This window comes from Myotis nattereri, assembly GCF_964212035.1.
Source record: "Myotis nattereri genome assembly, chromosome: Y".
In the NCBI taxonomy this organism is placed as follows: Eukaryota; Metazoa; Chordata; class Mammalia; order Chiroptera; family Vespertilionidae; genus Myotis; species Myotis nattereri.
The window spans coordinates 13,198,371-13,220,573 of record NC_138094.1 but is presented as its reverse complement, the minus strand read 5'-3'; the positions used below and the strand labels follow the sequence as shown (position 1 = coordinate 13,220,573).

Here is a 22,203-nt window from a genome sequence, read left to right as displayed (position 1 = left end):
TCTCTCCCTCTCCCTTCCTCTCTGAAAACAATAAGAATTGTACTAACAAACAGAAAAATGTGCTTATATGCTGATGGGCCCAAGCTAGAAGAGTGGAAGGTAGAAGAAAAAGAAAGGAATGGCAATAAAAAGAGAACGAAGGGCCAGGTGCTGTATGTGACAAGCTAGGAAGCTGCTGACACCCAGCAGAGAGCAGCAAGCACATGAGTGGCTGGCACTGAATGAGAGGCAGTCGAAGGAGAAAAACCAGGACTGACTTCCTCACATTTAGGGAGACATACAGGCAAATGGAGCCGTGCCCCGGGCCTGGATGTGTGGCCTTCTCCCTAGGTGGTCCTCTGGCAGGCCACTCAGTGAGCAAACTGAGACAGCCTAGGGCCAGAATGAGGTGGCAGGTGGGCAGGGAGCCTGTTCCATGCTGAGCAGCTAACTGTCCATTGACTGTGGGATCCAACAGCACACTAGGACATCTCCCTTTCACTTGGTTGTATTGCCCCTCAGGGTGGCCCTCCATACCCCCATCTCCCCGGTGTGACCTTCACCTGTGTCCACTTAAGTGCTCTCCGGGAACTGGCTTGACGTTGTCCACTCTTTAGAACCGGGGTCTGTCACTGGCTCAGAGATGCTTTACCACCTCCTTGATTGATGGGAAGGAGGATCATGAGGGGAAAGTCTTCGAACATTAGACCATCCTCTACAAAAGGATGTCGTATTCTTAGGACAGGACACAGAACAAAGCAGAGGTTTATGCCAGCTTAGTATTTTGCTGAAAAGAATGTAAATGTGTTTACAGGCCACAGGAACTTGAATTCAAGAAGGGGATGTATCCAGGGGAATGACAGGCCTGGACTTGTGAGGCCAGTGGTCTGGGTCCCTGGCAGGCTGATATCCCTTTCAGTACTAGGGGCCTGACTGGTGCACAGGGAAGCCCTACCATGGAGCGGCCACAGGCCAGCGATGGAGGCTCCCAGTGGGGAGGAGTTTTAGTCCAGGGACTGGACTAGTTACCTGTGATGGCCCCAGAGTAGTTGTACCACAGTGGTGCTCACTGGAAGCCACTTTTTCCAATCCCTGTGGACGCACCTTGTGTGCGCTGACCCACTGAACAGTCACAGAGGTGAGTGAGTAGGTACCGGTGCACCAGAAAGAACCACCAAACCAGAAAGTATAAATGGTGATGTGATCTCCTGGGACCAACCTCAACCAGCCTAGTGTCTGCGCATCACGATGCTCATGCCTTCTTACTTGGCCAGTAACTGCAGGTGGGAGAGTTGGGTTAACATGTCATGGAGGACACCAGATGGTTAACATCCAGTTCTCTTTATTACTGACATTTATTCACAACCATTCAAGCAAAGGTAATCCCCGCATCTACCACCCAAACCTCAGTCTCTCCCCCTGAGAGATTCAGGTGGATATTTCTAACTCCTTAGGACAAATCTCCCCAAAGAAACCATTGAATCCCCTGTCAGCATTTCCCCCCACCCTGAGTATTTGTCTGAAACTGGCTGCTGTGTTCCTGTACGGTATACTTATGTCCGGGTTTCAGTGCCCAAGGGCCCAGAGTAAAGCCTATGAGATGTACACCCAGCTGGACACTCAAGCAACAGGATCACAGAATGGGAGTTGGGTCAAGGAAAGTACTACAGCCACAGTGAGGACAGGGGTAAGCGCAGAGCCAGACCATGCTGGGCCGCCCCAACTCCTGCAGCATATGCTTCAGCACGGCATGCATCTGGGCAAGTCGGCCCAGGTTGATGGTGCCGCTCCTTTCCTCGTAACTCTCCAGGGGGGCCGCATAAATCACGCAATTCAGCTTGCTCAGCCCAACAATGTGGCGAAGCAGGTCCTCCAGGACGATCATGGAGATGGGGTTTTCACAGAAACTTAGGGTTGTGAGCTGGGAACAGTGGCTCAGGGCTGGCAGGATGTCCAGGAACTGGGCATCCATGATCCCACACTTATCCAAGTCCAGGTCCTGGAGAGTGGGGGAGGCTCTCTCTAAAAGAAATCGGAGTGACCCAGAACTGATATTGGTCAGGTTGAGCCCACTGAAACTCAGGCCTTTCAGCTGGCTGACATTCAGTTGCTGGGATAGATGTCTCAAGTCTCTTTCGAAAAGCAGGCAGTTAGTGATGGACAGGGTCGCCAAGGGGGTCCTCAGGCACCTGGGGAGACATAGAACAGTTACATGTGGGGGATGGACCTGGTGGGCAGAGGCAGGTGAGGATGATGCAGGCCTTCAGGGTAAAGAGGCCCATGTCACCAAAGCCTAGAGTGTTCCGGATGATGATCAAACCCAGGATGTTGCACAGTGAAAAGTGACATTCAAGTCAGAGCAAATTTGAGTGGAATCTTTCCCCATCTGTTATCTGCTCCATGATGGATTCAACTGGATGAAACCTCACACACTCCATTTACTCATCCGTCAAGTGGAGCACATCATACAGCCAAGCCCAAACACACAGGTGTTCTGAACATAAAGGTGGGAGGTAAAGATGGGAGGAGCTCAGAAAGGAGCCTGACCCAGGGTCTGAAGCAGGAGGCAACCAGTGCATTTTAGTATTGGAGACATGTCCTGAAATGCCTGCAACTCGGGCTTCCTTCCAGCCACACCCTAGACCCCTGTCACCATCATCTCTTAGCCCAATGAGGCCTCTGGCAGTTGTGCAGAAAGGGCTAACCTGGGCACAGTCAGGCAACATCAAACGAGAGCTGACACCCTCCAGGAACTTAGATCACTGCACTGTTTACAAACCACCTATCCAATTTCGTAATGACTCCCTCAGGAACCCTGCATTTACCACGCATTCTGTTTGCAAGAGCCTATGGCAACCCTTGGCAGACAGGTGAATGATGCAGGTTTGGAGTGAAAGGCTGCCATGGCCAAATCTCTAAGTGCGGAACTTAACCCCTGAAACCTCACCTCTGATTGGCTTTCCCCTTGTCATTGCAATCGTCACTTGGTTCTATTGCATCATCTTCCCTTCCACACCACTTACAAGGATGCCCAAAGCTACCATCCCCTGGCCTGAAGCCTCCATTACGCCAAATCCTAGCAAGGAGTCCCTTTAGTAGCCTCTGTCCTAGTGCATATGTCCTACCTTTGTCTGGGGGGTTATGTGACAACATGCAAGGTGACAGAGCGGTGAACAAGACACTGACTGTGTGGCCCGTCTAGTGGCTCAGGCACTCTAGCACTGCTGAGGGACTGCACACAGGAGAGCCCATCACTGTGCACTGAAATGGAAAGGGACTCGATCTGGTCGTCAGGGAAAGCTCGCCACCCCTCACCTGAGGATCTCGTCCAGGCGGCCTCTGAGGATGGAGACATCATCCAAATTGAGCTCCTGGAGGTGGGGCAGTCTGAAGAACTGAGAGGTGACCAGGCTAACACACTGCTCCTCCTCCTCCAAGGTGGTGTGAGAAGACGTGAAGACATGGGAGAGACGGAACCGGCGCAGATTGCCCATCTGGCCCAGGTAAGGAGCGAACTTCCTCAGGGTGGACAGCTTCCAGGTACAGTTTACCTCCAAATCCTGGACAGAGTCCAGCTGCACCATATCCAGGATGTTAGTGTTTTGCTTCGACATCGCAAAAACCTTCAGCTTCTTACAGCAAAGGTGCAGCAAACCTCTCCTCTCGCTGATTTTCTTAATCAGGTAGCTGAGGGACTCATCAAGGACACCTTTCTTGAGGCAAAGGTCTACTAACAGCTCCACGGGGGCCAAGGGTGGACTTGGCCTGGCTGTTAAGCTGCGCACTTTCCTCCTCTTCCTCATGGGCTGCGGGGCCTCAGGCTCCAGCAGTGAGCACAGATGGGCTCTGGTTCCGGCCCACACAATCCAGAACTCCTGATGAACTCTCTTCTGTAAATTAAGCACCTGCAGTTTCCATCTCCTGTGGAGAAAATAGGAGTTATGCTGGGGTGCATTATGATAACAAGGAATAAGACCATGAGTCTAGGAATCTGGGCAGCTGGGCCAGACACCTGACTGGACTTTTGACTCAATGTCCCAGAATCACCTGCTCGTGGTGCTACTGGGATCCTTCATGGTCCCCATTCCTGGTACATTTAGGTGCCACCAGGAAGGAGTGGGCTCATGTCCCTTCGGTCACCCTCGGCATTTTCACCAGCCGTATATATCCGAAGCCTGTTCCCACAATGACCCCAGCAGTGGCTCCAAGGCCTGCCTCAGTTCTCCCTTTGGCCCTGCACACTCCCGGATCCCAGCTGTAACTGCTCAGATCCCCAGGGTGCTACCAGGCAACTGAATCCCCCATACCTGTGTCGAGTGTCCTGGGCAAGCAGGACATCGAGTCCCTCGAGCACAGCCTGCAAGATATCCTGGTAAGGCTGCCGATGGTTCATCAGGGCCCCCAGAGGGAGGCAGGGGAAGGGCCAAGCCTGCACCATGGCCTTCAGGACTCTGCTGTGCTTCCCAGCGAAGGCTGCCATGAACAGAGGTGGGAAGAGCTCCATAGGAAGCCACTCCAGAGCAGCGATGGCTGAGGCTTCATCCCGCAGCAGGCTCTGACATGCCAGTTCCAGGAGTCTGCGTGGAGCTGGGAGGCTCATCCCCATGAAGCTGCTATGAAAGAGATCATGGGAGACAGTCAGGAGCAAGGCATCTTGTCAGGCTGAGCATGAGCAAACCCGGCCCTTCTCCCTTCAGAGGGACCAGCTGAGGGCCAAAGGCACTCCTCCAGCAACAACTGGAGCGCCCCCCAAATTACCCCAACCCCGTTTTCTGCTTAGAATCTCAAAGCCACTCAGCCCTGCCTCTCCTCTGCCACTGGCAGGACAAGAACCAGGCACCAAGGAGGGGTGAGATGACAACTGGACACCTCCCGCATCTACCCACTGGCTAGCTGGAATTCTGCTGTGCAGTGAGTACTGGGACACCATAGAGAGGATTCCACCCTTTACAGAAAAAAAGTTTCTGAGGATCACTGAAGGACTGAAAACGCCTGGAGTAGGGAGCAGCCCGTGGCCCAGGACTGCCTCTTGCTAATTTCCAGGAAATAAAACAGATGTGGAAGATTAAGGAACACCCACACAATGGGTACCATTGAGGCTTTTGACGCATTTTAAATGAGGAATATAAAAGCAGCACAAACGTTTCCTGAAGCAAGGGGGAGCTGGAGGTGAGAAAAATAACGATTAATTCCAACATGTACATTTTACTGTGTGTCCCTTCTCTGAATATTAGAATGACCACTTTATCCATGACAACAGATGGCTCACATGTCACCACTAAGGCTCCTCTCAATGAGAGGCTGCAAGCCCTGGTCAGTGTTGCTCAGTGCCTTGAGCCTCCTCCCGTGCCCGCCAAAGGTCTCTTGAGGGCTCCATTCCTAACCCCTGTAGGGGGTGGGCAGGAGCCAGCTGATGGATGTTTCTCACATCAATGTTTCTCTCTCTCTCTCCGCCCACTCCCTTCCTCTCTTTCTAAACATCAATTGGCTGTTATGAAAGACTTTCATTAAGACCTGTTTTCACACAGACAGCCCAGCCGCTAAAAACTACAAAAAGGATTTTGCCACTTTGGCCTACAATAGGTTCCTTAGCAATACTTGACTTTCAGACACAGCAAAAACTTACCCTATGAACCTCTATGAATGGCAAATACCAAAACAGAAATCAAAACATTTTAGAATAAGGCAAACCTGCATCCAGAGGCAAAGGCAAAGTCTGCTCATTTGTATGGAAGAAAGGACAAATCTCTGGGTTCTTGGCCTACAGGTCATTGGGGACCGCCTTAGGCTCCTGACTCACCAGAGCAGCATGGTGCAGGGAGCCCTGTGCTCAGAGCTGGACATTGACTCTCACGCTCTAGATTCTGTTTCCTCCTCTGCCTCCTCAGAAGCCATTATGCCCCGTCTGACCACACCTTCCTTCTGAGGTCCTAGCTGAAATGGCTACTTCCACCTGAGAGCAAAACCTTAGCCCTGGATCTCCAGGCATTTAATCCTGATGGGGTTTTGCACTCTCCACACCTCCAACTGAACCCTAGGTCCATTCATGAAAGGAAAAGAAAAGGAAACCAGCCTGGAAGTAGACTTGATGTGGGTGTTGGTGCCACATCAAAATTCCCTAATGTTCCCGTTAACACACCTTTAGGGAGACAGTGTATCATCTGAAGAGCGAAAGGATTTCAATGCAACTGTATTGAGTACCAAACAGCCCCTGAGACTTGATGTTACCTACAATTGCAAATCCCGTACCCATTCAAAGGGGAACAGAGGGACAGCTGGTCTTCCAGATTTTGAGGAGCAAGCCTTCCCGAGAGGAGGTCAGGCCAAAATCACATCTAGGGATTGATCAGGAGAAGGGAGGGGCTGCACGTTTGGAATGAGACAAAGGGAATTACCCAGGACAAGGTGAACATTGGGGAAACTCAAAGACACTGACTGCATCAACTTGAGAACTTAAAAGGCTAGTGGTGAAGTAGGAAACTGGGTGGATCCCTTAAACCCAAGCTGACGGGGCGTATAGGCAGGAGATTCTGTCACCCTTCCTCTGTGGAGGTAAAGGGCGTTTCCTCTCAGAAGAACCAGATCAGCTCAGCAACCTGGCTTGAGAAAATTAAATGTGAAAATGTGGGTTGTGGTGAGGCCAGAGGAGGGGTGTGGCAGCTGAACCTGGGATGTGACTTATACAATTCTGAAAGCCACTGAGGGCTGAGAGTCGTGGCTCTTTGGAATCTTGGAGGCACAGTAAAAAATAAATGTGGGGCAAAATACCTGTGTATCCTTACCAAGGAGCTACTACAAAGGGCATTCATTTTAGCTCAGGAATCCTATTCTACATCCCAACCTTTCACAGGCAACAGGTTATTCCCAGCCAAATTCCAGGGCCCGGGGCCCTAAACATGACTGCCAAAGTCTGTATAAATAACTAATGTTTTCTCAACCCCAGGGAACAATCCATGCAAATTTGGCTTCAGAAAGCTCCTTCTGGGCCCAGGCCTACAACTCTCACTCAGATTGTGAGGGAAAATGTCCTCTCTCAGGATTAAGCACAGTGCACTGATACACCTTCCCCTTCAGAAGATTTGAAGCTGTACTTGGCATGTAAGGATCTGCCATAGTTTGGGATATCCCCATGCTGTACTGAGTCACACATTGGATCTTTTGAAATCCAGGGAGACACAGACAGAGAGAGAGCCAGAGGGCGGGGGGAGCGGGGGGGGAGGCAAGAGAGAGAGAGACAGAGGCAGAGAGGAGCAACTTTTCTGTAGGCTCTTCTGTACCCCCTGCATTGTGATGCCCAAACAACTTTCATATTCCAGGCAGAGGGACCACGTGACAGATTACCACAGTGGTGTTGACCTGAAAATTCCAGACTGGCTGATGAGGTTTCTGGAAGTGGTTCAAACTGTAATGAGGTCAGCAGTTGAGTCTAGACTTGGTATCATGGGCTTAAAGCCGGAGTGGTGCCACCTGGGGTGAGATTTTCTCTTTAACACAAACATTACATGCACCAGGCAGAAACTGGAAAATTGGAGGAGCCCAAGCTCAGGCAGCTTCTATGAGATTCCAGTGTCCAGGAGATACAAGGAGGCAGGAGGGACCACTTAGAATGACCTAGAAACAAAGTGTGAGCGAACATGCCTTCTTCATGAGCAAGAAATACTCCTCTATCCACCACCCCCCCCCCATACGGAGCCTGCTTTCCCAGGGCATGTGCTGTGGCACTGGGGGCAGGAGAACTTCATGCCCAGTATTGGACAGGCTCCGCCGACTCCCAGCACCCACACATGAATTTGGGGGATGTTTTCACCACATCCTGGTCACCTGCCACCTGCTCTCATCATGGCACTCACTTATGTACAGGACACAGTAGCCTCTGAGCCCATGAGAAGGGCCATCCTGTGCAACCGCCTTCTCCAGTCAAAAAATTGCTACTGTGATCCCAGGTCATCTGCCCTTGTGACCTCTTTTTAAGAAAGGGGGTCCTTAGAATGTGCTCCAAGTCTGGGACCCTCTTTATGCATCCCTGGAATGTCAGTCAGCCCATCAGGAACCTGATGCTGGGGACACCCACTGACAACAGAAATCAGGAGTTCTCCCCAATTCTTCTGAGCTGTTTTGGAGAACGTGACAAGCTACAGTGTACAGAAGGAAAATCAACATCCCAGCTGCCTTTCTGGATCCAAAGAGGCACCAAAGAGGCAGGACGATGCCCTTCCTGGGTTCCACAGCAAGCCCTGCCTCTGTGGGCCTTCAGAGGCCCTGGGGACCAGTCCTCATGCATGGGCCTTCCCATCGTCCAATCTCTTCACCCAGCCTTTGAGCAGATACCCTTCCAGCTGGCTTCTTTCCCTCTGCAGTCAGACCTCTTCCTACACTGACCTATTTTGTCCTCTGTGCCTTTTTCAAACTCACAAGTCTCTGCTGGCACTACCTGACCTGCCTGTGCCCAACAATACCTGGTTTCACTTCAGACCCAATGACATCTAGACCTAAACAAAGGATTGCCTCTCTTTCTTGCTCCCCAAGGAGAGCATGCCTCACATCCAGGACATGCCTGGGTCTAGCCATTGAATGCCAAGGACGTTGTAGGAGGGCTGGCAGGAGGCACTGGCACAGAGTGGACATGTTCTCAGGGATGTCCACGGGTCGGCCGATCCTCGCCCACCAAAGACAGACTCCTCTCCTCTCTCTCTTCAATACATGATTTACTCAAGAACAGTCACTGAGTGCCTAAGGTGCATTCACTGCTATTCCGGGTGACCTGCAGGGACACTTCATGAGAATGTCACGGTCTTCCTCAGAGTATCTCTGAGGCACGAACCCTCACTTGTCTGAGTAGAGAAATGAAAAAACAAAACAACTGGGCGGGAAAATGTGTAAATCACAGGCTGGTCTTGCTTTGCCCTGTAGAGCATGCCTCACAGAATGGTACCTCCAGGTATAACCTGCCCAGCAATCCTAATAACCATAGGAAAAGTTGTCATTTTTCAATGGCCATTACAAATTTTTATCACAACATTAAAAACTCTGTTAGAAACATACCATACATGCAAATAAATAAAGTTTTAAAATCACTACTTAGCACCCTGTGATTTTAAATATTTGAGAATTAAAAACTGACATGCGCTTTGCAAACTATTTCCTGAGTAGTTTAAACATGGCTTGCGGGTCTTCTGCTCATACAACTTTCCACACAGAGTGAGAGTCTTTTCCATGCCCTGGTCAACTGTCACATTCTTTCTAGGTTTGGATAAGCTTCCAAGGTCCCATTCCTTCCTGCTGCCTACGTGGGCACATGTCTCTGGGAGAGTTCCTTTAGTGTGAAGCTCTTTGGCCTCATGGCTTACCCTGGGACCTCTCCATCCTTTTTTTTGGTCACAACCATGTCGCTCATTTACACTTCTCTGGGAGCTGGCCGTTGTGAACCAGAAGCTGGGTTCTGAGTCACAATGATGAGTAAAAGTAATTCCTCATGTTTGGCAGAATTTAAGAAACTATGGAAGCATTTCACTTTCCAAGTCTCATTACTTCTCTCTCCAGACAAGGGACCTTGGCCGGGGCCATCAACTGACTACCTTCTCCATGTGCAGTAACTGAGGCCTGAATCAGTCGCCTGCACTCGTATCTCTGAGTGAGTCATGGGACGGTGACAAAAGAACAAGGCCCTGGTTCCTGATGTACGGCTACCATGGCCATCACCTGGGCCAGCCTGATGGGAGTATGCCTAGAGAAGTCACCAGTGAATGGGAACATGCCACTCTCTGTGTGGCAGCGGTGGACACAATCAGGGTCATGGGCAGAGAGCAGGAGTACCCATTTAGGTGACAATCACCTGCCACAATCCAGGTGCTCAGCAGGTCTGTGCTCAGCCATGGTGTAGGGACCCAGTCAGGTCTTCAGGAGGATAGGGTAGGTGATGGTTTGATATTCTCAGGGAGAACTAGGAATGACCTGAGAGTATGTAAATTTACTGATGAGGTGCCACCCACAAGATCTGGGTAGCAGTTGTGCATGGAGCCCCCTCCAACAACTGAGGTAGAGGGAAAGAAAGGGGTGGGGGACCCAGCTCAGCGCTGGGGCCACAGGAGGCATAGCTCCAGAGTGTCTCCCTCTTGGCCTGAGCTCCGCTATGCCCCGCCGCCTCATCCTCTGCACAGGTGGATCATACTAAGGAGGGCACCTTCCGGCAGCCCAGGGCTGACAATTCTCCGAGCCCAAACTACTCTGGAGTCATGGCCTTGATCTCTCCTCTCAGGGTCCTGCGACCAGTATGTCCTTAAATAGCCACTCTCAATGTGGCTGAGACACTAGTAACACGAGGGGTTACCACCAGGTGACCTTAGTACCAGCAGCATCTGTGTGAGGCCTGATACTCCCAATGCATGAGGGCGAGGTCTCTCCATCCCCATTCTGTAGCTCCCAGGCCTCCCTGACCTCCTTGGGCTGTAGCCAGGGGACAGGTGGTGCACTACTGTTACTTTGTTTCAAGAACCATCCCTTACCCTCAGTGGTGCAAGCTCAGTGGAAGAGACCAAAACTTACCTGTCACCAAACACCAGTTAAGTCAGTCTGTGGGCTCTCATGCCAGCCCTGCTCCGAACAGAGTTGCTGAACAAGGGGTCCCTAACACACTACAACTTCTTGTCTCACGCTCGCTCTCTTTTACCCCATGAAAACACAGGAGAACAAATGAGTTTTGGGGGACATGACCTGATAATACAACGGCTGCTCCTGTTTCTGCTCCCCCAGGAGGAGCCTGAGGATGCAGATCCCACCTCTTTCCCTAATGATGAGAATGGAAGAGGTTCAGGGCTTCTCTAGACACTCAAGGAGGCTCCCGTAACCAGCACACCTGAAGATGTCTTCCTTCCATGCTAGTTCAGCTCAGAATGGCCTCACGCCCTCCAGTACTTGGTTGCCCTGGTGGTCCATGGTCTCAGCCACCTGTGTCAACCCAGGTCAGAGTAAGAACCAAATGGTCCCCAAATAAGGAAACACCATGTTAACGCATGTACGTAGGAAGCCATGGGCTCCTGGGGAAATCTTCTAGAACACCGTGGAGGAATCTGAAAACTGGAGATGTGCCCTGGCTGGTTGGGCATCGTCCTACTAGTGGAAGGGCACAGGGTCGGGGCACGTACAGGAGTCAACAGTATTTCTCTCCTGTCTCTCCCCCACTCCTCTCTCTCTGTCAAATGGATGAAAAGAAAAGAAACCCAGATTACTTGAGAAGGTGGCAGCTGGCAGGACAGAGGGGAAAAAGGTGATGTGAGTGAAAGGGGAAAGGAGAGTGTGTGGATGTGTGTGTGTGTGTGTGTGTGTGTGCGTGTGTGTGTTTGTGTGTCTGTGTGTGAGTCAGGGACAGTTAAATATGGCAGGAGTATCAGAGCCTGGCAGAACCAGTTCTCCTGGACAGGGAGCACCTACCACCTCTGTGGACATTCCACACCATCCGGAAGTGAGGAGCAGCCTCTTGTAGGAACTCATAAACACCACTGCCAACACAGGCCTTAAACACTGCCCGCAACCCGGCAGCCATGCCAGCCCAAATCCTGCTGCCCCACCCAAAGACCAGTAGACCCTAGGACCTCCACCTCCAAAGGTACTGGCCTCCCATAACAATATGTGAGACATCGCCCCACCCCAGCAGCAGATATCTGGACACCACAGTTGCGCTTTGCCTGAGCGCAGGCCTTCTGAGCCCACCCTCCACAGGCCTCTTCTGGGTGCTGCTGAGAGCACCTGCTGGGCACACTCTTAGCCAAACAAGGGCGCACTGCTCCAGCAGTAGAAATTCTAAATTCCCTCTCCCTGGATACCTGCCCACAGACACCTCAGTCGTGCGGCTTCAGAGCCAGGGCCTTTCAGTTTGCGTCAGTGCGCCGCACTGACAAATGTACCTCAGTTGCCCCTGTTAGCCGCCACTGGACGTGCATATCCAACCACGGACACCGCAGCAAAAACTGAGTCTTCCCACCCAACAGCTGGAGAACTCTGGACACCACAGTTGCACCTTTCCAGTGTCCAGGCCTCCTGAGCCCAACCACCCCAACAGACATTTCCTGGGTGACTCTGTGAGCCCCTGCTGGGCACACACAATTTCAACCAAGACCACAAGGCAGCAAAAACTGGGATATACCCCTTCCTATAGCTGACTTCTGGACACCGCAGTTGCGTCTTTTCAGCACACAGGGCTACTGAGACTGCTGCCCCTAACGGCAGCTCCTGATGCCACTTTGAGCCCCAGCTGGGCGTGCTCATATCCAAACAAGGCTGCACAGCCCCAGCAGTAGAAATGTGGACTTCCCCCATCCCGACTGCCAAACACCATACACCATGGTCGCATGGTTTTAGCACGCAGGCCCCCTGAGGCCACTGCACCAGCAGGTAACTCTCAGGGCCTCTGTGACCTGCCACTGAGCACACTAGTATCCAACCAAGTGCTGAATGGCCCAGCAGAAGATAGTCGGACTTCCTCCTTTCCATCTGCAGACCTCTGGTCACTGCATTGCACTGATCCAGCACGCAAGTCCCCTGAGCCTGCTGCAAGGCACAACATGCTGGCATCCAGTCCCCACAGTAGCGCTGCTCCAGCACAAGGGCCCCCTGAGCCCACTGCCCCAGTAGACGATACTTGGGTACCTTTGTAAGCAGGCATTGGGCATCCAATTCCAATTATGGATGCTCATCCCCCAAAGCAGAAAATGGGACTTCTCCCTACACGGGCCAGAGGCACAGCACAATCACTCTGATCCAGTGTGTAGGCCCCACAAGCACACACCACTTGCAGACAGCTCCTGGTGCTATCACTGGGCATATGCCTTTCCAACTGAGGGTGCATGGCTCCCTCAGTAGGATGCAGGGCACCACCCCTCCCCACCACACACCCCGGGTTACCTACCTCTGGACAGTCTGCTGCTGGATCCTAAACCCCTTTGTGATTCAGAGGGAAATCACACTGGCCAGAATCCCACTGCCTCAACCACAAACTACGAGATACCCGCCTCCGCACACTCATAGGCCTGGGACCTCATAGTGAGTTTCAGAGTAATGCTAATCCAGCGACGGTCACACCACACCAGCTAAAGTCACAGTTCCTGAGCCGCAGGCCCCAAGACTCCTTAATCCCAGGCAATGGTCTTTGGGAACAAACAGTGAGCACATACCAGTGAGACCTCAGAAAACCTTTTCCACCAGAGCCGGAACAATAATCACATCCAAAACACCTTGCAAAACAATGCTGGGGGTCAGTCACATTGCTAACCCGTGATAACACTTCATCCACAAATAAGACACTAACAGTCAAGACCCAACTACCTCAAGAGAACCCAAATAGCTCAAGTAGGGAGCTCCACTAGATGACCTATCCCAGAAGACCTGAGAGATCACACCATTAGAAACACCCCCAAAAGAACCTGCGTAGCAAAGCAGTTGAATCTAGCTCACAGATACAATACCAATATTACAACAAAACATAGGGAGACAGAAAAGCAATCCCCAAAGGAATGAATAAAGTGAAAACTACGGAAAAGGAGTTAAATGAAATGGAGGCAACTAATGTGTCAGATGAAGAAAGTTTAAAATGCAAGAGGAGTGCCTATGGGAGCTTTGTGACAACACCCAACAAAACAACATCTGCATCATAGGCATATCAGAAGGAGAAGAAGTGAAGCAAGGAATAGAAAACATGTTGGAAGAGATAATGACAAAAACTTCACGGATATTGGCCAGAAAATAACTATGCAAGTGCAAGAACCACACAGGGTCCCAAACAAGATGAACCCAAAAAGACCAACACTAAGACCCATCATAATTAAACATCAATGCCAAACTAAGAATCATAAAGGCCATTAGAGAGAGACAGAAAGTTAACTACAAGGGATCTCCCATTAGAATATCAACTGATTTCTCAACAGAAACACACCAGGCCAGAAGGGGATGGAATAAAATATACAAAGTGATGTGAAACAAGGGACTGAATACATACCCAGCAAGTCTACCATTCAAAATTGAAGATGGAATCTGGACATTCACAGACAAAAAAGGGCTAAGAGAGTTTATTAACACCAAGCCAGCAATGCAAGAAATGCTAAAAGGACTGCGTAAAAAGAAGAAACAGAAAGGCAAGATGAAACAAATATATAAGAATAAAAATGATGACAAACAAGTACATATCAATAACAACATTAAATGCTTCAATCAAAAGACATAAGGTAGGTGAATGGATAAGAAAACATGATCCATATATTTGGAGTCTGTAAGAGACCCACCTCGGAGCTAAGGATTCACACAGACTGATAGTGAAGGGATGGAAAATAAAAGTGTTTCAGGTAAATGGAAATGAGAAAGAAGCTGGGATGGCAATACTTATATCTGACAAAATAGAACTCAAAGTGAAGGCCATAACAAGAGACAAGGAAGGCCACTACATAATACTAAAGGGGGAAATTCAACAAGAAGATATAACTCTGGTAAACATATATGCACCCAATACAGAAGCACCCAAATACATAAAATACACACTTCTGGAAGGTATTAAGGGACACATAGCAATAGAGTCATAGTTGGGGATTTTAATACCCCATTGACACCACTGGATAAATCCTCTAAACAAAAAAAACTCCAAAGAAACAGCAATCCTAAATGACTCTCCAGTTCAGATGGACTTGACATCTTCAGAACATTTCATCCCAAAGCTACTGGATATACATTCTTCTCCAGTGCACATGGGATCTTTTCAAACACAGACTACAGATTAGGACACGCAACATCTCTTCAAATTCAAGAGCATAGAAATCATAATAAGCATCTTCTCAGGTCACAATGGCATAAAACTAGAAATCCACTGCAATAAAACCAATGAAAAAATCAAACACTTGGAGGCTAAATAGCATGCTATTAAACAATGGTTGGGTTATCAAAGAGATCAAAGAAGAAATGAAAAGCATCCTGGAAACAAGTGACAATTAAAACACACAATCCTAAAATCTATGGGATACAATGAAAGCAGCCCTGAGAGGCAAGTTCATAGCTCTACAGGCCTACCTCCAAAAACAAAAAAAAAAAATGGTAATGAAGTATCTAACCTTGCAACTTAATCAATTAGAAAGAAAACAACAAGAAATGCCCAAAGTACTCAGAAGGTAGTAGATAATAAAGATCAGAGCAGAAAGGAACAACAAAGAGACCAAAAAAATATAAAAGATCAATGAAACCAGGAGCTGGTTCTTTGAAAGGATACCAACAATCATGAACTGCTAGCCAGGCTCAACAAAAACAAAAAGAGATGACCCAAATAAACAAAATTATAAATGAAAGAGGTGAAGTAACAAATGACCCCACAGATATACAAAGGATTGTAAAAAATTACAACAAACAACTCTACTCCAACAAACTGGACAACCTGTGTAGCTGGACATTTGTAAACAAGGATCTGATGTCCTGCCAAGAAGAAGCGAATGTTCTATCAGGAGCACAGCGAGAACTGCAAGCGAGTCACGCTGGGTCAACATTGCACACAATCTTGAGTTCCAAGAACATTTACGTCCCTGAGAAAGGCTCAGATTAAATAGTTGTAGGTGTAAAACAGAAAGGGAGGGCACAGCTGCAAGTTGTCTTCAATATGCTATAGTAATCCTATATAATAAAAGGCTAATATGCAAATAGACAAGAAGCAGAACGACCGATTGCTATGCTATTCACTGACCACCAGGGGGCAGAAACCCAATTCAGGAGCTTCCCCTGGTGGTCAGTGCGCTTCCACAGGGGGAATGCCACTCAGCCAGAAGCCCTGAGCCCGGCTCATTGCTGCCAAGTGCAGCGGTGGTGGCAGGAGCCTCTCACATGGGGAGTGGGCCTAACCCATCAGTTGGACATCCACTCAGGGCTCCTGGACTGCGAGAGGGCACAGGCTAGGCTGAGGACTTCCCCCGCTAAGTGCACGAATTTCGTGCACCGTGCCTCTAGTAATAAACAAAACAAGATTTATTTTTTTATTTTATTTTTTATTGATTTTTTACAGAGAGGAAGGGAGAGAGATAGATCGATGAGAGAGAAACATCGATTAGCTGCCTCCTGCACATTCCCTATTGGGGATGTGCCCGCAACCAGGGCACATGCCCTTGACCGGAATCTAACCTGGGACTCTTGGGTCCGCAGGCTGAAGCTCTATCCACTGAGCCAAACCAGTCAGGGCACAAAACAAGATTTAATTGATTCACTGCTGACACATGACCTTGTACCAAACCCCAATAAAAACGATGGTGAGAGTGCAAGGTTTGCTGCATGCCTGAGCGAGCTGTAGCCCTCTGTCTGGCATCAATCATCCTGAGTGCTCATCTTACCTCTGCGTCTTTGGTTCAGTAAACATCCCTCAACTCTTGGCGCCCAAATAGGGACCTTAAGGTAAGTACTGGGAACGCACAGGACTGAAAGGCAAAAAGTCTGCAATGGTATACGCAAAACTTTCGGCAAGCCAGGCAGCGCATTGGGGAACTCCCCAACGGCAGAGAGTCAATATATGACTCTGCTGCGTTCAGTGCTTAAAAGCACTGGGGTTAGTGTGTCTCAAGACACTTTTAGGAAATTAGCTAGAGAAATAAAAAGGCATTGTTATTGGTTTGAGCTGACAGGCAGAAATCAGTTAAATCTAAAGGTTCATGCGCTACATCACGCTCATCAGAATGGAGATCCTATAGGACAGGAAGTTTGGTCCTTGTGTACTTTGATTACTATGGCTCTTAAATCTTTGCAGTCAAAAGCAGATTATAAGGCTACTCCAATTAAAGTTACTAGCTCTCGTTCTTACTCTGCTTGTGAAACTGATAAAGACATGCCTTCTTTGCCTCCTGGAAATAATACGGACCAAAAAAGGAAAGATTTTGAACGGAAGTTGAAGGGATATGAAGATATAGAAGAGACTGATAAAGAGGACATCCAGGATTTGTCAGAAAGTGAAACTAGTAGCACTGATTCAAGTGGTAGCGAACAAACGAGATTAAAAAAGAAAATCAAAACAAGGGATGACAAACAAGAGTTCTTAAAAGATTTGCTGACTCATACGAAGGCTTTAATATGTGGTATCCCACCGCCTCATGTTAAACCCACTAATAAGTTACAGGAATTAATCAAAAATGCTTTTCCAGTTCAACAGCCACTGTCAGAGGAGCCCGGAGTAACTCCCTCGGCTCCTCTTCCAGACCCACCACATTATTCCACAGGGGCACATAGGCAATTCCAGCTGCCCTTGCCTACTGAAATAAACAAAATATTATTTGATTCAGAACCTGGAGATGAGATTGTTCCTCCCACATGGAGAGAAGAGATAATGATTTCCTTGCATTTCTGATACAGCGGCAGCCAATGCCACAGGATCTGCAATAATATCCCCAATATCCAAATGGTTATGCTAATGTGGCTCATAGTCCTCAGTCCTCATGAGTTTAAACCTCTCAAAAGTTTAAAAGAGGCAATTAATTCTTATGGCATGCATTCCCCGTTTGTGATGGGATTACTTACTAGTTATGCCTCGGAATTTTTGCTAATTCCCCTCGATTTGGAAGCTTTGACCTAAACTGTACTGGATCCAGGAATATATTTACAATTTAAAACATGGTGGAGAGAGGAAGCTGACGTTATGGCTAGAGAAAATGCAGCAAAACAGCCTCCAGGACAAACATTTCAGGAATTAACTGGGTCTGGACAGGATGGGCGATTGCAAGCACAGGCACCTTTTTCAGATTTGCATATCACTCAGATAAATTATGTTGTTTAAGAGCTTGGCAGAGAGTGGATACACCTGGAAAGGCATCTTCTGCTTTTACTAAAATTACTCAACAAGCAGGGGAGCCTTACACTGACTTTCTGTCAAGATTAACAATAGCAGCTGAAACCGGTTTGGCTCAGTGGATAGAGCGTCGGCCTGCGGACTGAAAGGTCCCAAGTTCGATTCCGGTCAAGGGCATGTACCAGGGTTGCGGGCACATCCCCAGTAGATGTGCAGGAGGCAGCTGATCGATGTTTCTCTCTCATCAATGTTTCTAGCACTCTATCCCTCTCCCTCCCTCTCTGTAAAAAATCAATAAAATATATTTTTTTAAAAAAGATTAACAATTGCAATTAGAAAGGCTCTCTCTCAGGAAGAGTCATGAAGATTATTTCTTCACTATTTCTTTACAACCTCAAGACTATGAGAAATCTGCATTTACTGTCCCGGCTTTAAATCAAGCTCAACCCACTCAACGGTATCAATAGAAAGTCTTACCACAAGAAATGTTCAACAGTCCTACTATATGAAAGGCATATGTGCATCAGCCTTTAGAAATAGTCAAAAAAAGATTTCCTAATACTCTAATTTATCATTATATACATGATATTTTAATAGCTTCTGAAATTCAATCACAATTACAGGAGATTTACCAATACCTCCTTGAAAAATTCTAAGACTATAGATTAGAAGTAGCCCCAGAAAAGAAACAATGGCAGGAGCCATGGAAATATCTTGGGCAAAAATTAACAGATGTCTCCATTATTCCACAGAAGGTTCAAATTAGAAGAGGCAGTTTAGAGACTCTAAACGATTTTCAAAAGTTATTAGGAGACATTAATTAGTTGAGACCCAGTCTTGATATACCTACTTATCAATTGACTAATTTATTTCAAATCCTAAAGGGGCCACCTGAATTAAATAGCCCACATGTTTTAATCCCTGCTGCAGAAAAATAATTAACTTGGATAGAACAGCATATACAACAAACACAATTAAATAGACTTCTCTCCATAGACAATTTTAAATTATTAGTTTCCACACTGAGCATTCTCATACAGGGTTACTTGTTCAAGATAGTAATGTTATTGAATAGATTTTCTTGCCTCATAAATCACAGCAAAATAAAACAGACTTATATTCAAACAATTTGCCAAATTATTTACAAGGGGAGATTAAGATTAAGACCATTATGTGGTTTAGATCCAGAAGAAATTATAGTACCTTTTACTGTCAAAAAAATTCAAAAATTGTTTCGAATATGTGATAACTAGCAAACTGCTTGTGCTCATTTTTTAGAGAAAATACATAAACATTATCCTACAAATAAAAGGTGACAATTTCTTAAGAAAACTGAATGAATATGGCCTCATCATATTATAACTAATGAACCAATTCAAGGCCCCACTGTTTATACCAATGCAAACAAGCTAGGAATAGCTGGTTTTCATTTTCAACAGCTAACAAAGGTAATTCAGTCTCCATACACTTCAGTACAATGCGCAGAACTATTTGCCATTGTTTTATTACTACAACATTTTCCTCAAGCTGTAAATATTGTCACTGATTCTCAATATGCAGTAATTACTCACTTACTAAAAGCTTTTGCAGTAATGGAAATACTTCAAAATATTAACACTGATAATGGTTCTGCATATCTATCTACAAAATGTCAAACATTTTTTTTCAATTTCATCATATCACTCACATCACTGGCATCCCTTGTAACAATACAGGACCAGCTATTATTAAAAGACAAAATCACACCTTAAAGGAAATGATCAAAAAACAAAAACAGGGAGAATCCCCTAAATGAAGACTATTAACAGCTCTATTTACTTTAATTTTTTAAAATCAAGATGAGACTGACAGTACTGCTGCTCAGCGACACTGGGTAAAGGATGTTTCACAAGAATTCAATCAACCTGTGTTTTATCATAATGAGTCCTCTCAGTCATGGGATCCTGCATGGGTCCTACGATGGGGGCAAGGATATGCTTATATTTCCACAGGTAAAGAAAAGTTCTGGGTTCCTGAGAGGTGTCTTCAGCGGAGACATGGGAACCAAAAGGAAGTTCTACTTAAGTGCCCTGACTAAGGATTTCTCAGAGATGACCTTGATGGGGTCTCCTACCCGCAAAGCTCTATGTTCAACGCAACATTCATCTGTACCAACCTGGGGTCAGGTGAAGAATCTTACGAAAGAGGGAGAACAACTGGTTTGGCATCATGGTAAAGAAGTGACGCCATCGACTTTGTTCCTTGCTATACTTGCACTAATAACCACTCAGGTAAATGCTAAGAATCATATATACTGGGTTTACAGTCCTAATCCCCCACCGAATAGAGGTGTTTCTTGGTTGGATTCAAAGGTTCGAATTTATGTTAATGACTCAAATTGGTTACCCGGACCTTATGATGATCGAGGTCCATTAAAACCAGAAGAGGAAGGTAGAGTCATAGAAAATCATACCACTGGAACTCAGCGAGTGCCAATATGCTTAGGTCAAGGAGACCATTGTTCAACAATACAGGCACAAGCCCTGCTGAACATTTTGAAAACACTATTACCGCAACAAAAAACAGGCATTTGATTCTTCTGAGTGCCCATGGGTTTAAAAATGTTAGTAGGGATAACAACAGTACACCTCCATTACTTCCACCATGTCATGTTCCTATGTTTACACACTTGTCTGATTGAGTCCATTGGGAATCCTGTAGAGGAGAGACAGTTTGGGTTTTATCTAATACTTCCTATGGAAGCATCACTGATTGGAGCCCTTCAGGTTCTGCCCCTTCCAAAGCCAATGGAGCTGATCTACGATGGCATAGAGGAGAGAACAAGTCCATATCCACGCAAGCGAATGTAAGCATCGTATGGCATGATGGAGGATTTGCTCCCCCAACACCTCATCAAGAAGGACATCCTGCTGAATCTGACTTATGGAAACTGGGGTCTGCCTTACACTCTTTGAAAGCATATATTTGCATAAAATAAGCAAATCTATAAAAATAACTCTGGGATATACACCTTACAATTTTATGCTAACAAAACTGCGTTTGCACAAGCCTGTGTTCGATTACCATTTTTATTAATGATAGATGATCAAATTGTAAGTCTGCAGAGAAAATTCATATGAAATATAACTAGAATTATTCATCAATTTGCATTACTCCTGTACCTTAGAATGAAAGTCTGTTTCCATGGGAAAAGGTTAAAAAACATATGTTCAATCATAAAAATCTAACAAAAGAAATTCTAAATTTACAATCTCATATACAAAAAATATTTCAAAAGAAATTGCATAAATTAACTGGGAAAAAAGTGTTAAAAATATGGTTAAGGAATTGCAACAATTAAATCCTATACCCCATTTACAAGCTACTTTAGGAGCTCCTGCTGGAATACTATTATTGATACTCTATCTCTGTATCATTTTATATTTAGTCTTCCAAGGACTCGGGAAAACCAAGCAACTAATTGCAACTAATTAGGAGAAAAACAGCTGTGTTTTCACTGATGCTCCATCAAATGAAGCAAGAAAAAAAAAGGGGGGTTTGTAGCAGGACATTTGTAAACAAGGATCTGAAGTCCTGCCAAGAAGAAGTGAATGTTCTATCAGGAGCACAGCGTGACTTTCAAGTGAGTCACGCTGGGTCAACACTGCACACAATCTTGAGTTCCAGGAACATTTTCCTCCATGAGAAAGGCTAGGATTAAATAGTCATGGGTGTGGAACAGAAAGGGAGGGCACAGCTGCAAGTTGTCCTCAATAAGCTATTGTAATAATATAGAACAAAACAAGATTTAATTGATTAACTGCTGATTCACTAACCTTGTACCAAACCTCAATAAAAGCAATGGTGAGAGTGCAAAGTTTGCTACATGCCTAAGAGAGCTGTAGCCCTCTGTCTGGCATCAATCATCCTCTATGGCCGTCTTACCTCTGAGTCTTTGGTTCATTAAACATCCCTCATTAATCTGGACAAAATAGACATATTCCTAGAAAAATACAAGTTTCCAATACAAAATCAGGAAAAAGCAAACAACGTGAACAAGCCGAAAACTAGTGAGAAAATTGAAACAGTAATCAAAAAGCTTTCAGAAAACAAAAGCCCTGGACCAGATGGCTTCACAGGGGAGTTTTACCAAACATTCAAAGAAGAAATAAAACCAATTCTTCTCACACTCTTTCGAAAAATTCAGGAGGAAGGCACGCTTCCAAGCTCTTTTTATGAAGCCAGCATTACCCTAATTCGAAAACCAGAAAAAGACAACACAAAGAAAGAGACTTACAAGCCAATATTCCAGTTGAACAGTGATGATGCAATCCTCAACTAAATTCTAGCAAACTGGATCCAGCATTACATTAGAAAGATCATACACCAAGAACAAGTGGGATTTATCCCAGGGATGCAAGGCTGGTACAATATCCTCAAATCAATAAGCATGATACATC

General features: G+C 46.6%; 1 protein-coding gene and 1 pseudogene across 2 annotated transcripts in view; one reads left to right on the top strand and one right to left on the bottom strand.

Annotated features, from left to right (window-relative positions):
• Positions 1-1,612: 1,612 nt before the first annotated feature.
• Positions 1,613-4,579, bottom strand: LOC308512457 (melanoma antigen preferentially expressed in tumors-like; the record flags this gene model as incomplete). The annotated part of the gene is made up of 3 exons (XM_081082200.1): positions 1,613-2,168; positions 3,295-3,900; positions 4,287-4,579. 3 exons carry the CDS (start codon positions 4,577-4,579, stop codon positions 1,613-1,615), a joined length of 1,455 nt encoding a protein of 484 aa, XP_080938326.1.
• Positions 4,580-12,323: 7,744 nt separating this feature from the next.
• LOC308512341 (centriole and centriolar satellite protein OFD1-like) overlaps positions 12,324-22,203 on the top strand; it is a 142,439-nt pseudogene continuing 132,559 nt past the window's right edge. The window contains exon 1 of the transcript in view: positions 12,324-12,366. The product of the transcript in view is annotated as a centriole and centriolar satellite protein OFD1-like (transcript). The remainder of the gene's footprint in view (positions 12,367-22,203) is intronic.